We start from the raw sequence: 21569 nt of genomic DNA, 5'->3' as shown, positions 1-21569 counted from the left end.
GTGGAGTATATCCTCCCCTCTGTAATCCTCACAGACATTGGTGGAGTATATCCTCCCCTCTGTAAGCCTCACAGACATTGGTGGAGTATATCCTACCACTCTGTAAGCCTTTCAGACATTGGTGGAGTATATCCTCCCCTCTGTAACCCTCACAGACATTGGTGGAGTATATCCTCCCCTCTGTAATCCTCACAGACATTGGTGGAGTATATCCTCCTCTCTGTAACCCTCATAGACATTGGTCGTGTGCCCATCTTACACCATCATGACTATCACTACCATCAGCCTGATCATTACCTTCATGACTATCACCATCACCACTATTACCATCATCATTATCACAATCACCATCCTTATTCCCATCATTCTTGATGACTTTCTGGTCAATGTGTTTTTTTTGGAATATGATGCTGCTGTCCTCTTACCTGGGGCAGCGTGGTCGCTGGTTCCAGGTGTCTTGGATCTGGTCACACTAGAGTCTATAATGGCACCTGCTAAATATAAAAGAGCAGTTATCAGGTGGAAAATGAAAAAGACCAAAACAGATTACACCCCAACGCCAGGGCTGCATGGACATGGAGTCTTCTGTGGCTGGCAGTTGTCTGTCTCGGATGTTAAGAAGCTCTCCTGTATCACCCATCCCCCGCCCCTATATATATAATGCAGCTGATGATGACACAGCTATGATGATGGAGATCGCCCTCCTGACTAGTCTATGCTCTCTGACCACGCTGCCCCCTGCTGGCAGAGATGGTACTGACTCCAGCTGCCCTTCTGATCCTGTGCTGAGGTATCATGGGATTGATAGCATACAGAAAGAGAAAGCAGGTGGCATCTAAAAATCAAGATGGTGTCTGATCCTAGAGAAAAGAAGCCTACATAGACGGACCAGGAGGGGGCGCTCTGATGGATCAGTGTTTGGCTGATAAAATGACAACCACTACTCTCTGTTTAAACCATCAGAAGAGGGACGGGGTCAAACCTAAAATCAATACTAACAGGGACGGTGTGAAGGTAAGCCTTAAGATCAGTATGAAAAGAGACGAGGCGGGAGGCGGCCATAAGATCAGTATTAAAAAGGGGCAGGGGTCAGCTATAAGATCATTAGTAACAGGATTGAGTCATGGGTCAGTCATAAAATCAGTGAGGACAGGGATAGGGTGGAGGTCAGTCATAAGATCAGTAGTAACAGGAACAGGACAGGGGTCAGTCATAAGATCAGTAGTAACAGGGACAGGGTGGGGGGGGGCAGTCATAAGATCAGTAGTGACAGGGACAGGACGGGGGGGGTCAGTCATAAGATCAGTAGTAACAGGGACAGGACGGGGGGTCAGTCATAAGATCAGTAGTGACAGGGACAGGACGGGGGGTCAGTCATAAGATCAGTAGTGACAGGACGGGGGGGCAGTCATAAGATCAGTAGTGACAGGGACAGGACGGGGGGTCAGTCATAAGATCAGTAGTAACAGGAACAGGGTGGGGGCCAGTCATAAGATCAGTAGTAACAGGAACAGGGTGGGGGCCAGTCATAAGATCAGTAGTAACAGGGACAGGGCGGGGGGGGGGGTCAGTCATAAGATCAGTAGTAACAGGACGGGGGTCAGTCATAAGATCAGTAGTAACAGGAACAGGGCGGGGGTCAGTCATAAAATCAGTGAGGACAGGAATAGGGTGGAGGTCAGTCATAAGATCAGTAGAAACAGGGACAGGACGGGGGTCAGTCATAAGATCAGTAGTGACAGGGACAGGACGGGGGTCAGTCATAAGATCAGTAGTAACAGGGACAGGACGGGTGTCAGTCATAAGATCAGTAGTAACAGGGACAGGGCGGGGGTCAGTCATAAGATCAGTAGTAACAGGACGGGGGTCAGTCATAAAATCAGTTCTCACAGGGACAGGACGGGGGTCAGTCATAAGATCAGTAGTAACCGGACGGGGGCCAGTCATAAGATCAGTAGTGACAGGGACAGGACGGGGGTCAGTCATAAGATCAGTAGTGACAGGGACAGGATGAGGGGGTCAGTCATAAGATCAGTAGAAACAGGGACAGGACGAGGGGGTCAGTCATAAGATCAGTAGTGACAGGGACAGGACGGGGGGTCAGTCATAAGATCAGTAGTGACAGGGACAGGACGGGGGCCAGTCATAAGATCAGTAGTGACAGGGACAGGACGGGGGGGTCAGTCATAAGATCAGTAAGGACAGGGATAGGACGGGGGTCAGTCATAAGATCAGTAGAAACAGGGACAGGACGGGAGTCAGTCATAAGATCAGTAGTAACAGGGACAGGGCGGGGGGGCAGTCATAAGATCAGTAGTAACAGGACAGGGGTCAGTCATAAGATCAGTAGTAACAGGGACAGGACGGGTGTCAGTCATAAGATCAGTAGTAACAGGGACAGGGCGGGGGTCAGTCATAAGATCAGTAGTAACAGGACGGGGGTCAGTCATAAGATCAGTTCTCACAGGGACAGGACGGGGGTCAGTCATAAGATCAGTAGTAACAGGGACAGGACGGGTGTCAGTCATAAGATCAGTAGTAACAGGGACAGGGCGGGGGTCAGTCATAAGATCAGTAGTAACAGGACGGGGGTCAGTCATAAGATCAGTTCTCACAGGGACAGGACGGGGGTCAGTCATAAGATCAGTAGTAACAGGACGTGGGTCAGTCATAAGATCAGTAGTAACAGGGACAGGGCGGAGGGTCAGTCATAAGATCAGTAGTAACAGGGACAGGACGGGGGGTCAGTCATAAGATCAGTAGTGACAGGGACAGGACGGGGGGGCCAGTCATAAGATCAGTAGTGACAGGGACAGGACGGGGGTCAGTCATAAGATCAGTAGTGACAGGGACAGGACGGGGGTCAGTCATAAGATCAGTAGTGACAGGGACAGGACGGGGGGGGTCAGTCATAAGATCAGTAGTGACAGGGACAGGACGGGGGGTCAGTCATAAGATCAGTAGTGACCGGGACAGGATGGGGGGCCAGTCATAAGATCAGTAGTGACAGGGACAGGACGGGGGGTCAGTCATAAGATCAGTAGTGACAGGGACAGAACGGGGCTCAGTCATAAGATCAGTAGTGACAGGGACAGGACGGGGGGTCAGTCATAAGATCAGTAGTGACAGGGACAGGACGGGGGTCAGTCATAAGATCAGTAGTGACAGGGACACGACGAGGGGCAGTCATAAGATCAGTAGTAACAGGACGGGGGTCAGTCATAAGATCAGTAGTAACAGGGACAGGACGGGGGTCAGTCATAAGATCAGTAGTAACAGGGACAGGGCGGGGGTCAGTCATAAGATCAGTAGTAACAGGACGTGGGTCAGTCATAAGATCAGTAGTAACAGGGACAGGACGGGGGGTCAGTCATAAGATAAGTAGTTACAGGGACAGGGCGGAGGGTCAGTCATAAGATCAGTAGTGACAGGGACACGACGAGGGGCAGTCATAAGATCAGTAGTAACAGGGACAGGACGGGGGTCAGTCATAAGATCAGTAGTAACAGGACGTGGGTCAGTCATAAGATCAGTAGTAACAGGGACAGGGCGGAGGGTCAGTCATAAGATCAGTAGTGACAGGGACAGGACGGGGGTCAGTCATAAGATCAGTAGTTACAGGGACAGGACGGGGGGGTCAGTCATAAGATCAGTAGTGACAGGACGGGGGGGTCAGTCATAAGATCAGTAGTGACAGGGACAGGACGGGGGGGTCAGTCATAAGATCAGTAGTGACAGGGACAGGACGGGGGGTCAGTCATAAGATCAGTAGTGACAGGGACAGGACGGGGGTCAGCCATAAGATCAGTAGTGACAGGGACAGGACGGGGGGTCAGTCATAAGATCAGTAGTGACAGGGACAGGACGGGGGTCAGTCATAAGATCAGTAGTAACAGGGACAGGACGGGGGGTCAGTCATAAGATCAGTAGTGACAGGGACAGGACGGGGGTCAGTCATAAGATCAGTAGTGACAGGGACAGGACGGGGGGGTCAGTCATAAGATCAGTAGTGACAGGACGGGGGGTCAGTCATAAGATCAGTAGTGACAGGGACAGGACGGGGGGGTCAGTCATAAGATCAGTAGTGACAGGGACAGGACGGGGGGTCAGTCATAAGATCAGTAGTGACAGGGACAGGACGGGGGTCAGCCATAAGATCAGTAGTGACAGGGACAGGACGGGGGGTCAGTCATAAGATCAGTAGTGACAGGGACAGGACGGGGGTCAGTCATAAGATCAGTAGTGACAGGGACAGGACGGGGGGGTAAGTCATAAGATCAGTAGTGACAGGGACAGGACGGGGGGTCAGTCATAAGATCAGTAGTGACAGGGACACGACGAGGGGCAGTCATAAGATCAGTACTAACAGGACGGGGGTCAGTCATAAGATCAGTAGTAACAGGGACAGGACGGGGGTCAGTCATAAGATCAGTAGTAACAGGGACAGGGCGGGGGTCAGTCATAAGATCAGTAGTAACAGGACGTGGGTCAGTCATAAGATCAGTAGTAACAGGGACAGGGCGGAGGGTCAGTCATAAGATCAGTAGTGACAGGGACACGACGAGGGGCAGTCATAAGATCAGTAGTAACAGGACGGGGGTCAGTCATAAAATCAGTTCTCACAGGGACAGGACGGGGGTCAGTCATAAGATCAGTAGTAACCGGACGGGGGTCAGTCATAAGATCAGTTCTCACAGGGACAGGACGGGGGTCAGTCATAAGATCAGTAGTAACCGGACGGGGGTCAGTCATAAGATCAGTAGTAACAGGGACAGGACGGGGGTCAGTCATAAGATCAGTAGTAACAGGACGTGGGTCAGTCATAAGATCAGTAGTAACAGGGACAGGGCGGAGGGTCAGTCATAAGATCAGTAGTGACAGGGACAGGACGGGGGTCAGTCATAAGATCAGTAGTGACAGGGTCAGGACGGGGGGGTCAGTCATAAGATCAGTAGTGACAGGACGGGGGGTCAGTCATAAGATCAGTAGTGACAGGGACAGGACGGGGGGGTCAGTCATAAGATCAGTAGTGACAGGGACAGGACGGGGGGTCAGTCATAAGATCAGTAGTGACAGGGACAGGACGGGGGTCAGCCATAAGATCAGTAGTGACAGGGACAGGACGGGGGGGTCAGTCATAAGATCAGTAGTGACAGGGACAGGACGGGGGGTCAGTCATAAGATCAGTAGTGACAGGGACAGGACGGGGGGTCAGTCATAAGATCAGTAGTGACAGGACAGGGCTCAGTCATAAGATCAGTAGTAACAGGACGGGGGGCCAGTCATAAGATCAGTAGTGACAGGGACAGGACGGGGCTCAGTCATAAGATCCGTGGTAAGAGATAGAGGGAAAGGAGTGCAGAGAGAGAGAGAGAGAGAAGCTCAGAGTTAGAGAGAGAGAAGAGCAGAGATAGAGGGAAAGGAGCGCAGAGAAAGAGAGAGATAGAGAGGGAAAGGAGTATAGAGATAAAGGTGGTGATTGAAGGAGGGGGTAGATCACAGTGAAAGAGAAGGCGATGGTGAGGAGTATAATCTGCAGGATTTATTGTACTTACAAGAAAGTGGGCTATTTTAATGCATATTAGTGTATTTTTCACTCCATAAGACACAATTTTCTTACCCCAAAAGTGGGTTGAAAATGTCAGCACATTTTGTGGAGTGACTGCTAGTGAGTGCTTTCGTTATGTCTGATCTTAGATCTAATGAGGAATGGGGGTCTGGATGCAGGGTCTTATCTGAGGTCTCATAAGGATTGGGGGTCTAATGAAGATTAGGAATCTGATCTGAGGTCTGATGAAGATTGGGGGTCTGATCTGAGGTCTGATGAAGATTAGGAATCTGATCTGAGGTCTGATGAAGATTGGGGGTCTGATCTGAGGTCTGATGAAGATTGGGGGTCTGATCTGAGGTCTGATGAAGATTAGGAATCTGATCTGAGGTCTGATGAAGATTGGGGGTCTGATCTGAGGTCTGATGAAGATTGGGGGTCTGATCTGAGGTCTGATGAGGATTGGGGTTCAGGTTTCGGAGTCTGATCTAAAGTCTGATGTGGATGGGGGGGGTCTGATCTGAGGTCTGATGAAAAGTATTTTCTTATTTTGTTCCTCTAAATCCTAGGTGTTTCTTGTTGTTTGGTGCGTCTTATGGAGCAGAAAATATGAAAAGTTGTTTTTTAACGTTTTTATGCTTTGACATTTTATTAATTCGTGGATGTACTGGAGAGTTTATAGAAAGCAAAATGACGTTCTTTTTAAATTTGTATGTGAAGGGAAGGGACGGGTATAAATTAATGAGGGAAGAAGAACACATGTCCCCGATGAAGCAGCAGTGAAACCATGGGTAGGGCGAGCTGGGATGTTAGATGGAGATCGGCAGTGTTTTTATTATACATGCTGATTTTATCTGCTGTCTTGTAAGTGCAACTAATCCTGCCGTTTGGAGCATTGCTCTGACAGGGCTTCACTATTAGGCCTCTTTCACACGGTCACTATTAGTATCAGTTTTTGGTCAGTATTTGAAAGCCAAAACCAGAAGTGGAACCTACAAAGAAAAGGTATAATAGATATATCTGTGTCTCTTCTGGGTTTTGGACCCACTCCTTATTTAGACTAACAAATACTGATGCAAAATACTGACCGTGTGCAAGAGGCCTTCGGGTGCTGCCACATGTTTAGGTTTTTTATGTAGTTTTTTAAGCCAAAACCAGGAGTAGATTCAAAAAAGAGAAGATGTATCTGCTGTTAATACATTCTTTTTATTTTTGGCGAGATTTTGCTTTGCTTGCTTGATATAGACTTTTCAAGGACTTTGTATTTTTGTAACAGTAAGGCTGGGTTCACATCTACACTTTTAACTCTGACAGTCTGTTCTACACAGTCTGGACTGCATCCGGCATAGACGCACCGCCAGATCCCCATTCACTGTAATGGGATCTAGCCACTTTCCAGCATATATACTGGCATTTAGCTGAACAAAAAATGCTGCATGTAGTATTTTTTATCTGGCCAAAAGCTGGCAAGTATGCCGGATACAGTGAATTCCGACAGTCTGTTCCTCTGCCGAAACAAACTTACCTTGACATGTTATCCCGAGAGCCTTAGACTGGTGGCACATGTGGGCTTTATTTATATAGACGGAGCAGTCCCAGAGGGACTTTGCTTTAGAGCACAGGAAAGCTGCATATGTACTAAGTGAGTGTTCATGTCTTGTTTGATTCTGGAAGGGTCCACATCCGAGATATTTACAAAGCATGGAAGAGTCGTCTTCATACCAGTGACTATCACACACAGTTGCCCACACTCCATGGAGATAGACTTCCACCCGACCTGAACAGTTGTTTGCACCTCCAGAGAGTCGCACATCCCGATATTCTGCAGAGCAGGAAAAAAACAAAAAAATACATTTTGTTGGCTGATTCCAGTCATACTGTGACGAGGAGCAACTTCAATGTAGCCCTCACCTGTACAGATGACCCCCGCATGTTCTCCTGCTGAACAGTCTCGATTTCCATGTTCTTCACATTCCCATAGAAAGTGCTCACCACCTTTGCAGTCCACCTCATTTCGGTGGATTTGTGGAGGTCCGCTTCCAAAGTAAGACCCCCTTAATGCTGATAAAGCTGAGCCGCAATTTATCTGCTGACATGTAATCTCTGCATCCAGGGCATCCCAACCATTGTGACACACCGAGCCCCAGACGCCATCCATGAAAATCTCCACACGACCAGCACAGGGGCCATTAGATCCCGCGAGGCGTAGGGCAGAACGGTCTGTGGATGACACCAAGCACACAACGTTCATTAAACACCATTGACTTTCAGGGTGATGTGTAAAATCTGGAATGTAACTTTACTATGAGGCTGTTTTATACTGTAGGTCGGTATGGTCAAACATTTAGTGAAAGTGTATCATCTTCTTTGTGGTGTCTGTTCGACATATGATGTAAAACCACCATATTTAGTCACGATGGATCAGTGATGGTAATGTAATAAGCAGGGAGTATTTTTTGGATGGTAATTATCTAGAGATTCTCTGATCTAGGGACAGTGACAGACATGTTACAGATAGAGTAACGTTTGATGTCCTTCACCTTGGAACCACCAAGGGTCAACCAGGTAGAAGAGATTGGAAAACAACAGCCTAGACAGTTGAAGGTCCTGATATTAACAGGGGAATTATCGGGTTCATTAAAGATAGTCTGTAATCAGTGTTGACCATGCTAAACTGCTGACAGCACTAGGTAGGGGCTTTCTAATGGTCATGGCCCTATTTTAATATGTAGAATTTTTATTTTATGCTATAAACCTCTAGAAACAATGAGGGCAGTGCCATTTGCTCCTTTCCATTCCTGGCCGCGCGACAACCACTTCGACTGACAGGGCCAGGCAGTGAAGATGTACTCATGCCTGACCCTGATGTTTCGCAGAAACACATTATACAGGGATGAGTGCCCATCAGTGCTTCATACCAGTGATGGTGGGTTCTTCATACCGAGGTGGTGGGGTTGTGGCAAGGAATGAAAAGGAGTGGAGCTTTGGGTGATAAGGCACCGCACTCGTTGTTCACAGGGACTAATTCGCATAAAATAAAAATGCTGATTTCTACACAATGGGGCCATATATTATACTAGGACCAAGACCATTACAAAGTACTGACGAGCAAGCATCTGGCATGTAATTTGGATTCATAATGATGTATCTGGTAACAGATTCCCTTCAATATTGAGAACCTATTGAGGACACGTCTGTATAACCAAATAGAGCGGCAGCACAGGCGGGTACAGTGGTCATAATGGGAGATTTTAACTTCCCAGACATTGACTGGGGTCGCGGTTCTGCCTCAACCACAAAGGGGAGAAAATTCCTCAACTTGCTGTAGGACCTTTTTATGGGCCAGTTTGTAGAAGCTCCCACTAGGGGCGATGCTCTGTTGGATCTGGTAATTTCTAATGATGCAGAGCTTGTTGGAAATGTTACTGTTCGAGAAACATTAGGTAATAGTGACCACAATATAATTATATTCCCCCTAAAGTATAAGAAGCAAACTCTGTCAAGCAGAGCAAAGACACTGGATTTCAAAAAGGCCAATTTCCCTGGGTTGAGGGCAGCATTTCAGGGCATAGACTGGGAGCAGCTACTGTCACAATAATACTGAGGATAAATGAGAGAGCTTCAAATCCACATTGAGAAATTGCACAAAAAATGTATTTCTTTAGGTAACAAGTATAAATGCCTAAAATTAACCCCCCCCCATGGCTTACAGCTACTGTAAAAATGGCAATAAAAGACAAAAAAAGGGAATTTAAAAAATACAAATCTGAGGGGTCAGCTGTAGCGTTTGAAGATTACAAAGGGCTTAATAAAATCTGTAAAAAGGAGATAAAATTAGCAAAAATACAAAACGAACATCAGGTAGCAAAAGAGAGCAAAACAAATCCCCAAAAATTCTTGAAATATATAAATGCTAAAAAACCTAGGTCTGAGCAGGTAGGGTCCCTAAATAATGATAAAGGTGTGTGTGGGGGGGGGGGGGGTAGTCACTGAAGATAAGGAAAAGGCAGTGTTACTAAATGTTTTTTTAGTTCTTTATATACAAAAGAAGAGAAAGGAGCTGATATCTGTGGCGCCGGGGCTGTTAGTACATCCAGTAATATACTCAATTGGCTAACTGTAGATATGGTCCAAGAGAAGTTAAATAAGGTAAATGTGAACAAAACTCCGGGTCCAGATGGATTACACCCAAGAGTGCTTAAAGAGCTCTGTTCAGTCATTGCTGTGCCCCTGTTGTTAATTTTTAAAGATTCTCTAGGTACTGGTACAGTGCCAAGTGATTGGCGCAAGGCAAACATGGTGCCCATAGTCAAAAACGGATCAAGGTCCTCCACAGGTAATTATAGACCAGTTTAACTTCTGTTGTGGGAAAAATGTTAGTGTAAGTAGTAGCCTGGAAAGAGGGGCGGCTGTGGATGTAGTGAAGTGAGTAGTATCCTGGACAGAGGGGCAGCTGTGGATATAGTGAGGTAAGTAGTAGCCTGGACAGAGGGGAGGCTGTGGATGTAGTGAGGTGAGTAGTAGCCTGGACAGAGGGGCGGCTGTGGATATAGTGAGGTAAGTAGTAGCCTGGACAGAGGGGCGGCTGTGGATGTAGTGAGGTAAGTAGAAGCCTGGACAGAGGGGCGGCTGTGGATGTAGTGTTTCTGGATTTTGCAAAGGCTTTTGATACTGTCCCTCATAGACGTTTAATAGGTAAAGTAAGGTCTATAGGCTTGGAAAGTATAGTCTGTAATTGGATTAAAAACTGGCCGAAGGACCGTCTGCAGAGAGTTGTGGTCAATGATTCCTATACAGAATGGTCCCGGGTTATAAGTGGTGACCCCAAGGTTCAGTGCTGGGCCCTCAATTATTTTTTTATTTTTATTAATGATATTAAGGACAGGATTAATAGCACCATTTCTATTTTTGCAGATGACACCAAGCTGTGTAGAACTGTACGGTCTATGGAAGATGTCCATAAACTACAAGCTGACTTAAACAATCTGAGTGATTGGGAATCAACTTGGCAAATGAGATCCAATGTGGACAAATGTAAAGTTCTGCATCTCTGTAGTAATAATCTCTGTGCTTCATATGTCCTAGGTCAGTGAACTGCGGCTCTCCAGCTTTGCAGAACTACAACTCCCAGCATGCAAAGACTGCCTACAGCTTTCAGCCTACAGCAGGGCATGGTGGAAGTTGTAGTTTTGCAACAGCTGGAGAGCCGCAGTTTGCCTATCACTGTCCTAGGTGATGTAACACTGGAGAGTCACTTATAGAGAAGGATTTGGGTGTCCTTGTAGATAGTAGATTAAATTACAGCATAAAATGTCAATAAGCTGCTTCTATGGCCACCAGAATATTGTCCTGCATTAAACATGGACTTGCGGGGCAGGGATGTAATATTACCACTTTACAAAGCGTTGGTGCGGCCTCATCTGAAATACGCAGTCCAGTTCTGGGCACCAGTCCATAGAAAGGATGCACTGCAGCTGGAAAATGTACAGAGGAAAGCAACTAAACTGATAAGGGGCATGGAGGGTCTTAGGCCTAAAGAAAGATTTAAATAATTGAATTTATTTAGTCTTGAGAAGAGACGTCTAAGGGGGGACATGATTAACCTGTACAAGTATATAAATGGGTTTTTCAGAGCATTCTAATGAAAGTTCTTGTTTTAGAGAGGTTATAGAGAGAATGTTCTGGATAGGGCTCCAGAGAGAGTTCTGCAGAGGATTTTTCACAGGGTTCTACAGAGTGTTTAGAAGAGGGTTGTACAGAGGGTTTTAGAAAGGGGTATACAGAGGCTTCTGGAGAGGGTTCTAGAGAGATTTTTGTAGGGTGTTCTAAAGAGTTTTCTTAAAAGAATTCTGGAGAGGGTTGGGTTAGGTTTAGAGCGAGCTATGGAGAGGATTTTTCAGAAGGTTCTACAGATGGATCCAGAGAGGGTTTTTTAAGAGTGTTTTGGAATGGGTTCTGGTGAGGGTTTTAGAGAGGATTCTAGGAAAGGGTTCTACAGAGGTTCCTGGAGAGGGTTTTAGAGGGAGTTCTAGAGAGAGTTATGAAGAGGGTTCCAGAGAGGTAAAGACTGCTCAGGTAGAGGTGTGTTGTTCTCCTGGTTGTCCAGATGCCAATAGAAGGGGAGCTTAAAGACACATACATGATCACCCTGACCATAACCACAAAACCAAGAGACCAACCAACCTCCACTTTAACTCTACACAAGAAGAAGCACTGCATGTAGAAGGTATACAATCATCTGTATTATCCCCTCCCACGCGACTCTGCTTAAGCTTGAAAAAGGGTCTAACTGTGAGATGAAACGTGGTGCTCGGCAGAAGAGAATATGATGCCTATTGTAGAATACAGCAGGCTGACCGTTTACTCAGCAACTCCAGGCGCTTTTGCCTCTCGGAATACAAATGTCTTATCTTTCTTAGTAGTGGGGTAGAAAATTAACAATGTTTTAGGTCTTGTTTACATCTCCATTAGGAGATCCTGCAGCTTGTTCCAGCATAGAGCAGCCTGCTGGATTTCGCAGGATTCGGCATTGCCAGATCCTCTACTTCACTGCTGGATCCCTATTGACTGCAATGAGGTCTGGTGGTGATCTGGTGACTTTCCGGCATAAATGCCAGGTCTCGGCCAGACAAAAAACATTGCATGCAATGTTTTTTTGTCCGGCCAACAGATGAAATGTTGCTCTGGATCAGGCAGCCAGATCTCCTTAACGGAGATGTGAACATAGTGTTAGAGTGCATAGGGACTAGAGAAGCTGAAAGGCCATTCATTTCCTCTCTGCATCTGTGAAGCGGCTTAGAACTAAACTTAAAAGGATTTTCTGTTAATTTTTTAAAATGGCCTATGTCCTAAAATGCACATGCAGAGCTGCCTAAGGAGTTGAGGGGGCCTCACTACACACAACACTGCTCTACAATAGAAGGTACTTATGCAATCCTGCCTACAATGTGCTATCCTGGCTGAGCAGCCCGACAGTACACCAGTATCTCATTAAAATCTTCCATGTATTGAGATCACGATTTACTTCTATCATCAAGTATCAAGAAAAAAATGAGTTTACACCCTTATTGAATCGACGAGACCATAAAACATATTTGTGAGGTTACCTGTGCAGTTTAGAAAGGCTGCTCCATCACACTCATCCTCTGCTAACTGCGAGAAGCTGCAGTTCCTTATATCCACCATTGCACCACACGTGATATTTAGGAATGGAGATGAGGCGTTTACTTCCTGTCCAGTGCTGGGTAGGATTGGTTTCCCACAATTTTGCATTCTGCATATCTGTTCAGATAAGTCTCTATTGAGAGCTGTCTCACATAAATGGTGCCACGTGTTCTCCATCAACACCTGGACCGCTCCTTGGCATCTCTTGTCTGATCCAGCTAGCTGGATGAAGGGAGTATCTGATGGAATAATTATGGTTAATGGTTTTTGCACATGATAAAACATTTTTCATGTCCACAAATACAGCAATAAAAACAGTGACACATTGTGAAGGAACCTACAGGTACAGTACAGACCAAAAGTTTGGACACACCTTCTCATTCAAAGAGTTTGCTTTATTTTCATGACTATGAAGGCATCAAAACTATGAATTAACACATGTGGAGTTATATACATAACAAAAAAGTGTGAAACAACTGAAAATATGTCATATTCTAGGTTCTTCAAAGTAGCCACCTTTTGCTTTGATTACTGCTTTGCACACTCTTGGCATTCTCTTGATGAGCTTCAAGAGGTAGTCACCTGAAATGGTCTTCCAACAGTCTTGAAGGAGTTCCCAGAGATGCTTAGCACTTGTTGGCCCTTTTGCCTTCACTCTGCGGTCCAGCTCACCCCAAACCATCTCGATTGGGTTCAGGTCCGGTGACTGTGGAGGCCAGGTCATCTGGCGCAGCACCCCATCACTCTCCTTCATGGTCAAATAGCCCTTACTTTCAAAGTTTTCCCAATTTTTCGGCTGACTGACTGACCTTCATTTCTTAAAGTAATGATGGCCACTCGTTTTTCTTTACTTAGCTGCTTTTTTCTTGCCATAAAACAAATTCTAACAGTCTATTCAGTAGGACTATCAGCTGTGTATCCACCTGAATTCTCCTCAACGCCACTGATGGTCCCAACCCCATTTATAAGGCAAGAAATCCCACTTATTAAACCTGACAGGGCACACCTGTGAAGTGAAGACCATTTCAGGTGACTACCTCTTGAAGCTCATCAAGAGAATGCCAAGAGTGTGCAAAGCAGTAATCAAAGCAAAAGGTGGCTACTTTGAAGAACCTAGAATATGACATATGTTCAGTTGTTTCACACTTTTTTGTTATGTATATAATTCCACATGTGTTAATTCATAGTTTTGATGCCTTCAGTGTGAATCTACAATTTTCATAGTCATGAAAATAAAGAAAACTCTTTGAATGAGAAGGTGTGTCCAAACTTTTGGTCTGTACTGTATGTCCAGGGTCAGTTACTACCATTCTCATGACTTCTTCAAGCTGACCAGTTAAGGAAGGAGCTAATGTCAACTTCTTATGACAGGGAATAGCTGTCCTAGCCACAGCCAAAATATTATGTAGGTGGAGAAAAGTAGGAACGTGAGGATCGAGAGCCAAGAATCACATGAGAAGACATGGAACAAGGTTTCAATGTCAGAACTCCTCCACCAAATATGTCGTTTGGACCCTGGGGCTCTACCACAACTTCAGTAAAGTCCAAAATAGAGGGGAAAGTATTATGCAATAATGGGGACAACAATACAAAACCTGACAGGCAGGATGCACCTCAAGGAGACAGATTTAGGGCCAGTCATAGTCCTGTAAATCCCCAACTCTGTCTCTCAGGACGGTATGATCTGGACAGCAGCATCATCAGCACAGTCCACCTAAAGGCCATGCACAACGGAGAACAACTCTGGACTGCAGCCGGAGAGACTCCAATGGAGTGAAGCTCCTGGAGTAGTGAGAGAGTTCCCTGAGATAATTTCTAATGGTAGGATCCTAGCAGGAGCGCTCAACTGCTTACTGTAAAGGTCCATTTACCTGGGTCTGCCATCAGGTGAAGGTCTGATCATGGCGATATCAAATATGTACACATTTTTATTTTATTTTTTATAACTTTTGCCCAATAACAGCACACTAAATGGTTATAAAGAATTTTTTTTTTACGCCATCCCAAGGGCAAGATTTTTTATTTATTTTTTCCCATTTACGTTTCCCTGTGTGGGGTGTTTTTGTGTGGGATGAGATTTTTTTTTTTTTACCAAACCATTTTTGGGTACATATACATAATTTTTATGAACTGTTTTCTGACATTGATTCTTGCACGTTCCATTTATCAGGTGACTTATTCTGTGGCTCAGTAGGATTACCACGATACCAAATGTGTCTAGTTTTATTTGTGTTTTACTACTTATGCACAATAATAGCACGTCCCATGTGCAAAAAAGAGGAAGAGGAGGATTTATCAAAATAGCGTTTGCTACACCGGTCTTTATATCCCCTACACTGCCGGAGGATGCACTTAGTTTATGACAAGTCGCATCACGAAGCCCTCCAGGTTTCTTTTTGCCCATATAGTGCAGGAGACGCCATTAATAAGAATACAGTAGAGGTTCTTGTGTGTACGCCGTGTGTATACCTGTTTTATTTGATGTGCCATTTGTGGGTTATCTGCCATCTTGATTCCTTCTCCCCTCAGATAGAGGGATAGTTTTCCTAATGAATCCCACATTTCCCATCATGCCTGGCATTGCAGAGATGGGGGGAATCTTACCACATTGCACTGCGTAAGGCCAGCCATGACACAGAGCTGCTGCCCCCTCACACTGCAGAGTCTCCTTATTTTCCTATGTGATGCAGCTTGATCTTCTCTGGCCTGTCATCTGTCTCTCTCCTCTGTCAGCTCTTACATACAGAGAGAAGAGAGACCATTGTGAAGCTACATCCCATAGAACTACACTGGAGAGTCAGCACACACAGATGGTATAGGCTGGGTTATATAAGTGCAGCTAAACACTTTATAAGCTCACCTACTATATATCTGAACTCCTGGTCCTTTAGATTGTAGAGACTTTATATCTTCAACAGAAAACAGAAGAACATGGAGGGTGGGAAGGAGCCCGAGTGCTGCCAAGAAGGATCTGAATGGTGATGATGTCATCCTATAGTTCATAGGTAATCAGCCACAGGGAGAGACCGAGTTCCTGTTCACACATGAGCGCAAGCTCTCGGCATACTTGTGTTCCTGGATTCTGCTACCCGTTTGATCCCTGCCTGCTTGCCTTGACTCTCCTGTTGCTGACACGGATTGCCTGACCTGTACCTGTGCCGCCTGCCCTGACCTATTGCCTGTCTGACCTCTCCTCTGCCTCATCCTTCGGTCCTGCACTGTTGCTCCTGGTAACAACTCAGCCTGCTGACAACGTCTGTACCTCTGGTACTTTTTTCAGGTACCTCCTGGTCCGCCTGGACCAGCTGCCTCGTGTGATTATCCTCCTCAAGAGGTAGCGACCTGGTGTTCCCCTTGGGAAAGTCTATCCCCACCATCAGGGGTACTGTAAAGATCGAGGGGTTCATTTAGACAATGCCCTTAGAGGAGGTAGGACACGTGGCGCAGTGCGTTCACACCCGCTGGTTCGTGACATATTCAAGTAAAGCTGTTGAACTTTATAAATTCTGGACTCTTAGTGGCAAGGTCAACTGAACAGTGTAGCAGACAAAAGAGAGAGTCCCCTCCATATATAAAGAGTATGGTAACTAGAAGAGCATCCAGATGAACCCATCGCTGTAGATTGAACCCAGTCCAGTAAGGCTTTCTAACCTCCAACAAGACTGCCCTCCCTGTAATGTGGATCTACACAGGACCTACAATCTTACATCTAGGTAAGTACTAACCTAGACAAACATATTAATGGCATTGGCAGAGGTCACATAGCCATGGATAAAAGTGATCATAGAGTAAGGACTCATGCACACGACAGTATTTTTTCACGGTCCGCAAAACGGGGTTCCGTTGTTCCGTGATCCGTGTCCGTTTTTTCTTCCGTGTGTCTTCTGTGATTTTTGGAGGATCACCAGACATGAAGGAAAGTTAAAAAAAAAAGTCGTTTTGGTGTCCGCCTGGCCGTGCGGAGCCAAACGGATCCGTCCTGACTTACAATGCAAGTCAATGGGGACGGATCCGTTTGACGTTGACACAATATGGTGCAATTGCAAACGGATCCGTCCCCCATTGACTTTCAATGTAAAGTCAGGAGTCCCTATCGGAGTTTTCTCCAATCCGATGGTATATTTTAACTTGAAGTGTCCCCATCACCATGGGAACGCCTCTATGTTAGAATATACTATCGGATTTGAGTTACATCGTGAAAACTCAGATCCGACAGTATATTCTAGCACAGAGGCGTTCCCATAGTGATGGGGACGCTTCAAGTTAGAATATACTAAGAACTGTGTACCTGACTGCCCCCTGCTGCCTGGCAGAACCCGATCTCTTACAGGGGGCTATGATCCGCACAATTAACGATGCGGCACCTGAGGGGTTAATTGTGCATATCATAGCCCCCTGTAAGAGATCAGGTGCAGACCCCCCTCCCTCCCCAGTTTTAAATTCATTGGTGGCCAGTGCGGCCCCCCTCCCTCCCCTGTATTAAATTCATTGGTGGCCAGTGCGGCCCCCCTCCCTCCCTCCCCTATATTAAATTCATTGGTGGCCAGTGCGGCCTCCCCTCTCTCCCCCGATCATTGGTGGCAGTGGAGAGTTCCGATCGGAGTCCCAGTTCCGATCGGTAATGCGGCGCATTGCTTATAGCACAGACCTGTCACTTACCAGTAGGAGGAGCTCCCGGCTGGTCACAGACAGCGCAGGTAAGTATAATGCTTCTAAAATTGCTAAGTAACCATGGCAGCCAGGACTGCAGTAGCGTCCTGGTTGCCATGGTTACTGATCGGAGCCCCAGCGATTAAACTGGGACTCCGATCGGAACTCTCCGCTGGCGGGGGATTTTAATTGGGGGGGGAGAGGGGAGGCCGCACTGGCCACCAATGAATTTAATACAGGGGAGGTAGGGAGGGGGGGGCCGCACTGGCCACCAATGAATTTAATACAGGGGAGGGGGGGGCCGCACTGGCAACCAATGAATTTAATACTGGGGAGGGAGGGGGGGGCCGCACTGGCCACCAATGAATTTAAAACTGGGGAGGGAGGGGGGTCTGCCCCCTGCTGCCTGGCAGCCTCTGATCTTTTACAGGGGGCTATGATACGCACAATTAACACCTCAGGTGCGGCACCTGAGGGGTTAATTGTGCGGATCACAGCCCCCTGTAAGAGATCGGATGCTGCCAGGCAGCAGGGGGCAGTCATGTACACAGTTCAGTCATGTATACAGTAGTATATTCTAACTTGAAGCGTCCCCATCACTATGGGAACGCCTCTGTGTTAGAATATACTGTCGGATCTGAGTTTTCACGATGTGAAAACGCAGCTCTGAAAAAGCTGTATGCAGACGGATCTGCGGATCCGTCTGTGCTGAAGTAGCCTACAGACACGGATGGCAATCTTGTGTGCCTCCGTGTTTTTTCATGGACCCATTGACTTGAATGGGTCCGTGAACTGTTGTCCGTCCAAAAAATAGGACAGGTCTTATTTTTTTGACGGACAGGAAACACGGATCACGGACGCGGATGACAAACGGTGCATTTTCCGAGTTTTCAACGGACCCATTGAAATTCAATGGGTCTGCAGAAAATCACGGAAAACGGAACAACGGACACGGATGCACACAACAGTCGTGTGCATGAGGCCTAACCCTTATTTTTACCTTTTCCTTTCTCCTTCACAACTTCCAAGAGCAATAATTTGTTTAGTTTCTGCACACGTAGCCGTATGAGGGCTTGTTTTCTGCAGGATAAGTTGTATTTTTTAATCGAATAATTTTAATTTACAATAGTTTGTATTGTAAAATGGCAAAATAAAATCTTAGCGTGGGAAATTATTTTAAAAAATGGCCATTTCCCCATGGTATTTTAGGTTTTATTTTTATGTTCACCGTGCTCTAACAGTACCATGACAATATCATTCTGTTGGTCAGTATGATTATGATGATACCAAATTTACATACCTTTCATCATATTTAATACTTAAAAAAAAAAAAGAAAATTCTTTGCATCACCATATTCTGACAGCCATAACTTTTTTATATTTCCAACTACAGAGCTGTGCAAGGGCTTGTTTTTTTGCAAGTCATGCTGTAGTTTTTAATGGTACCTTTTTAGGATATATATGACTTTTTCATCACTTTTTATTCAATAATTTTTTGGGGGGGCGAGATGATCAGTAAATTGGTCATTTTTATTTTTTTTCTGTTACGACATACACTGCGCATAAAATGTTTTTGATATTCTCATTGTGTCACATGATGGATAAGTATCTGCCTGTATTTCTCAGCATTGAGGACACCATTACCCTGGGTTCACACCTGAGCGTTCGTGATGGAGCGCTCTGTATGCGCGATTGTACCGGCGTTTACAATCGTGCATACAGAGACAAGCGAACGCCCATTGTCGCGCGTTCCCGGAAGTCTATGTACGGGAACGCGCGACAAGACGCCCCAAAGAAGCTCATGTACTTCTTGGGGCGTCGGGCGTTTTACAGCACGATCGTACGCGCTGTAGAACGCTCAGGTGAGAACCATTCCCATAGGGAAGCATTGGTTTCTCCTTGTTGAGCGTTTTACAGCGCGTAGGAACGCGCTGTAAAACGCTCAGGTGTGAACCCAGGGTTAATCCTGACCAAACCCCCAACTGCATTTACTGAAGTGCAGCCCCAAACTTGTAAGGACCCTCTGCCATCTTGACCGCTGCCTGTACACTCATTATTGTAACGCTCTCCAGACATTCAGCCAACAAACTGCCATCTGCTGCAGCCATATAATTCACAATTTGACTCAATCCAGAGCACCTGCTGCCATTATTCTGCACCCTTGTTCTTATGTATTTGTGCACAGTTGAGGCAGGGCATCTCCACACAGTTAAAAAAAATTTTTTTTATTTTTTTAAAGCAATAGAAGTGTGCAACTAGTGTTTTACAATACTTAGGGTAGTTTTTTAATCTGTTACTACACCAAAATCTGTGTTAGAGCATCTCCAGACAGTAAACATTTAGTTTTGTGGAATATAGCCATACAAGTGTGCAATGTGTGCTTTACAATACTTGTGGTAGCGTTTTAAATCTTTCAGTGAAAACACCTGAAATAGTAGTCTGAAATCTTTGTCACGGTGCAGTGTCCCACTCAGTCATGGTCCTGGGCACTTCCAAACTTCTGCGTATGCTTATCAAAATGTATTTCTGTATATTCCTGTAATTCCTATTACCAGGCTGTCAGAGTGTCATTACATTCATTCGCTCCTAGGTGGTGCTGGCATCCCATATATATATATATGGGGTATGCTAATAGTTGAGAGTTAAAAATAGAGAGGAACTTGATGGAGGAGGTGAAGAGGCCAAGTCCACAATGTAGCTGCCATTTTTAGCCCCTTGGCCCTGATCAAGCTAAGGGAGTATAGAGAACAGTATTACAGCAGCACAGCAGAGACCAGGCAGTCTACATCTGGATATAGAGGTCTAGTGGAGGTTAGAGCTAAATTAGCCAATGGACTTCACAAGCACCAGTGACCAGGAGGAACCTAAAAGTACCTGGACACAGCCAGAGGATTAATACAGTTAAACGAATATATGAGTCATATCTCTATGCCATATAAATGAACTGTACTGACTACCTGGAGACAAGTGATCTAGTAAAAGTTCTGTTGTTTACTACAATTGACTCTTCATCCTTTCTACCAACTTCATTTGCACCTAACGGTCCTAGCGTCACGAACACCAGGGACCCTGCTGCCAAGGCACTTTAAACCCATTAACATTGGCATCAGAGGAGGGTGGCAGCAGCAATAAAGAGCAGTGGTCACGTAACTCCCAAATAAGTGCCAAATAAAAATCTGCTTCGGGATATGGTGATGCAGCCAGCCAGTTCAGTCTCCTCAACATGATGGAGCAGTTTTTTCATACGCTGAGCCAGGCTTTGGCAAATAAGCAAGCGGAATCCTTTCACCTCAATGGCCAAGTTCAGGCCTACCTAAACTCTGGCCAGTCTGGCACATACCCTATTTTCAGACCCCATGGATTTCTGGGCAGGCAGACTAGAACAGTGGATTGAACTGTCACAGCACCCAGCCTACAGTGTCATCTCAGAGAGGGTTTTTAGCACCATAGGTGGTGTGGTGACACCCAAACGGACCAAGTTGTCCTTAGCCAGTATCCAAAACATCACTTTGGTCAAAATGAATCAAGCCTGGATCCAGGAGGATTTTCACACTACTCCTGCTAAGGCCGATGAGTAGATCTGGCCTTGATGACGGTGCCCCATCTTTCCACTGTTGCTTTCTGCCTGCCTGCCTCATATCATGTTGCCTGCCTCCATCATTCCACTGCCGTCATTATGCTGCTGCCTGCCAACATGTAATATATGGCTGCTGCTGCCGCGACTACTACTCCTCGCTCCTAATCACCTACTGCCACCACTCCACCTCTATTAAATAGGTTGTCTCCTCACAGACAATGGGGGCATATCGCTAGGATATGCCCCCATTGTCTTATAGGTGCTGGTCTCACCGCTGGGACCCGCACCTATATCGGGAACGGAGCCCGGCAAAGTGGTGGCTGGAGGACTTCGGTAGATTTTGCTGGACTGGTTTTTAAACACCATGTCCACCATTTGAAGCCCCCTGATGCACCCTACAGTAGAAACTCCCATAAAGGAACCCCATTTTAGGGTACATATGATTTTTGATCATCCGATATTATGCTTTTTGTGAGGCAAGGTAACCCAAAAATATCTGTTCTGGCACAGTTTTTATTTTCAATTTTTTACGATGTTCACCTGACAGGATACAGCATTTGCTGTTTTCATAATGCTGGTTGTTACGGAAGCGATGATACTAAATATGTGTACTATTTTTTTTTTTTCAGT

General features: G+C 45.9%; 1 protein-coding gene across 1 annotated transcript in view; it reads right to left on the bottom strand.

Moving 5' to 3' along the window:
* Positions 1 to 425: 425 nt before the first annotated feature.
* The window catches only part of LOC122923580 (T-cell differentiation antigen CD6-like), a gene marked incomplete at its 3' end in the record, with an annotated part of 38799 nt that continues 17655 nt past the window's right edge, over positions 426 to 21569 (bottom strand). Inside the window, exons 2-5 of the mRNA XM_044274432.1 lie at positions 12655 to 12951; positions 7460 to 7768; positions 7074 to 7370; positions 426 to 494 (exon numbers count right to left, since the gene is read on the bottom strand). Coding sequence (XP_044130367.1) covers positions 426 to 494; positions 7074 to 7370; positions 7460 to 7768; positions 12655 to 12951 — 972 coding nt within the window. The remainder of the gene's footprint in view (positions 495 to 7073; positions 7371 to 7459; positions 7769 to 12654; positions 12952 to 21569) is intronic.

This window comes from Bufo gargarizans, unplaced genomic scaffold, assembly GCF_014858855.1.
Source record: "Bufo gargarizans isolate SCDJY-AF-19 unplaced genomic scaffold, ASM1485885v1 original_scaffold_1755_pilon, whole genome shotgun sequence".
Lineage (NCBI taxonomy): Eukaryota > Metazoa > Chordata > Amphibia > Anura > Bufonidae > Bufo > Bufo gargarizans.
Note: the sequence above shows the minus strand (reverse complement) of the source record. Positions and strands in the feature narration are given on the sequence as shown.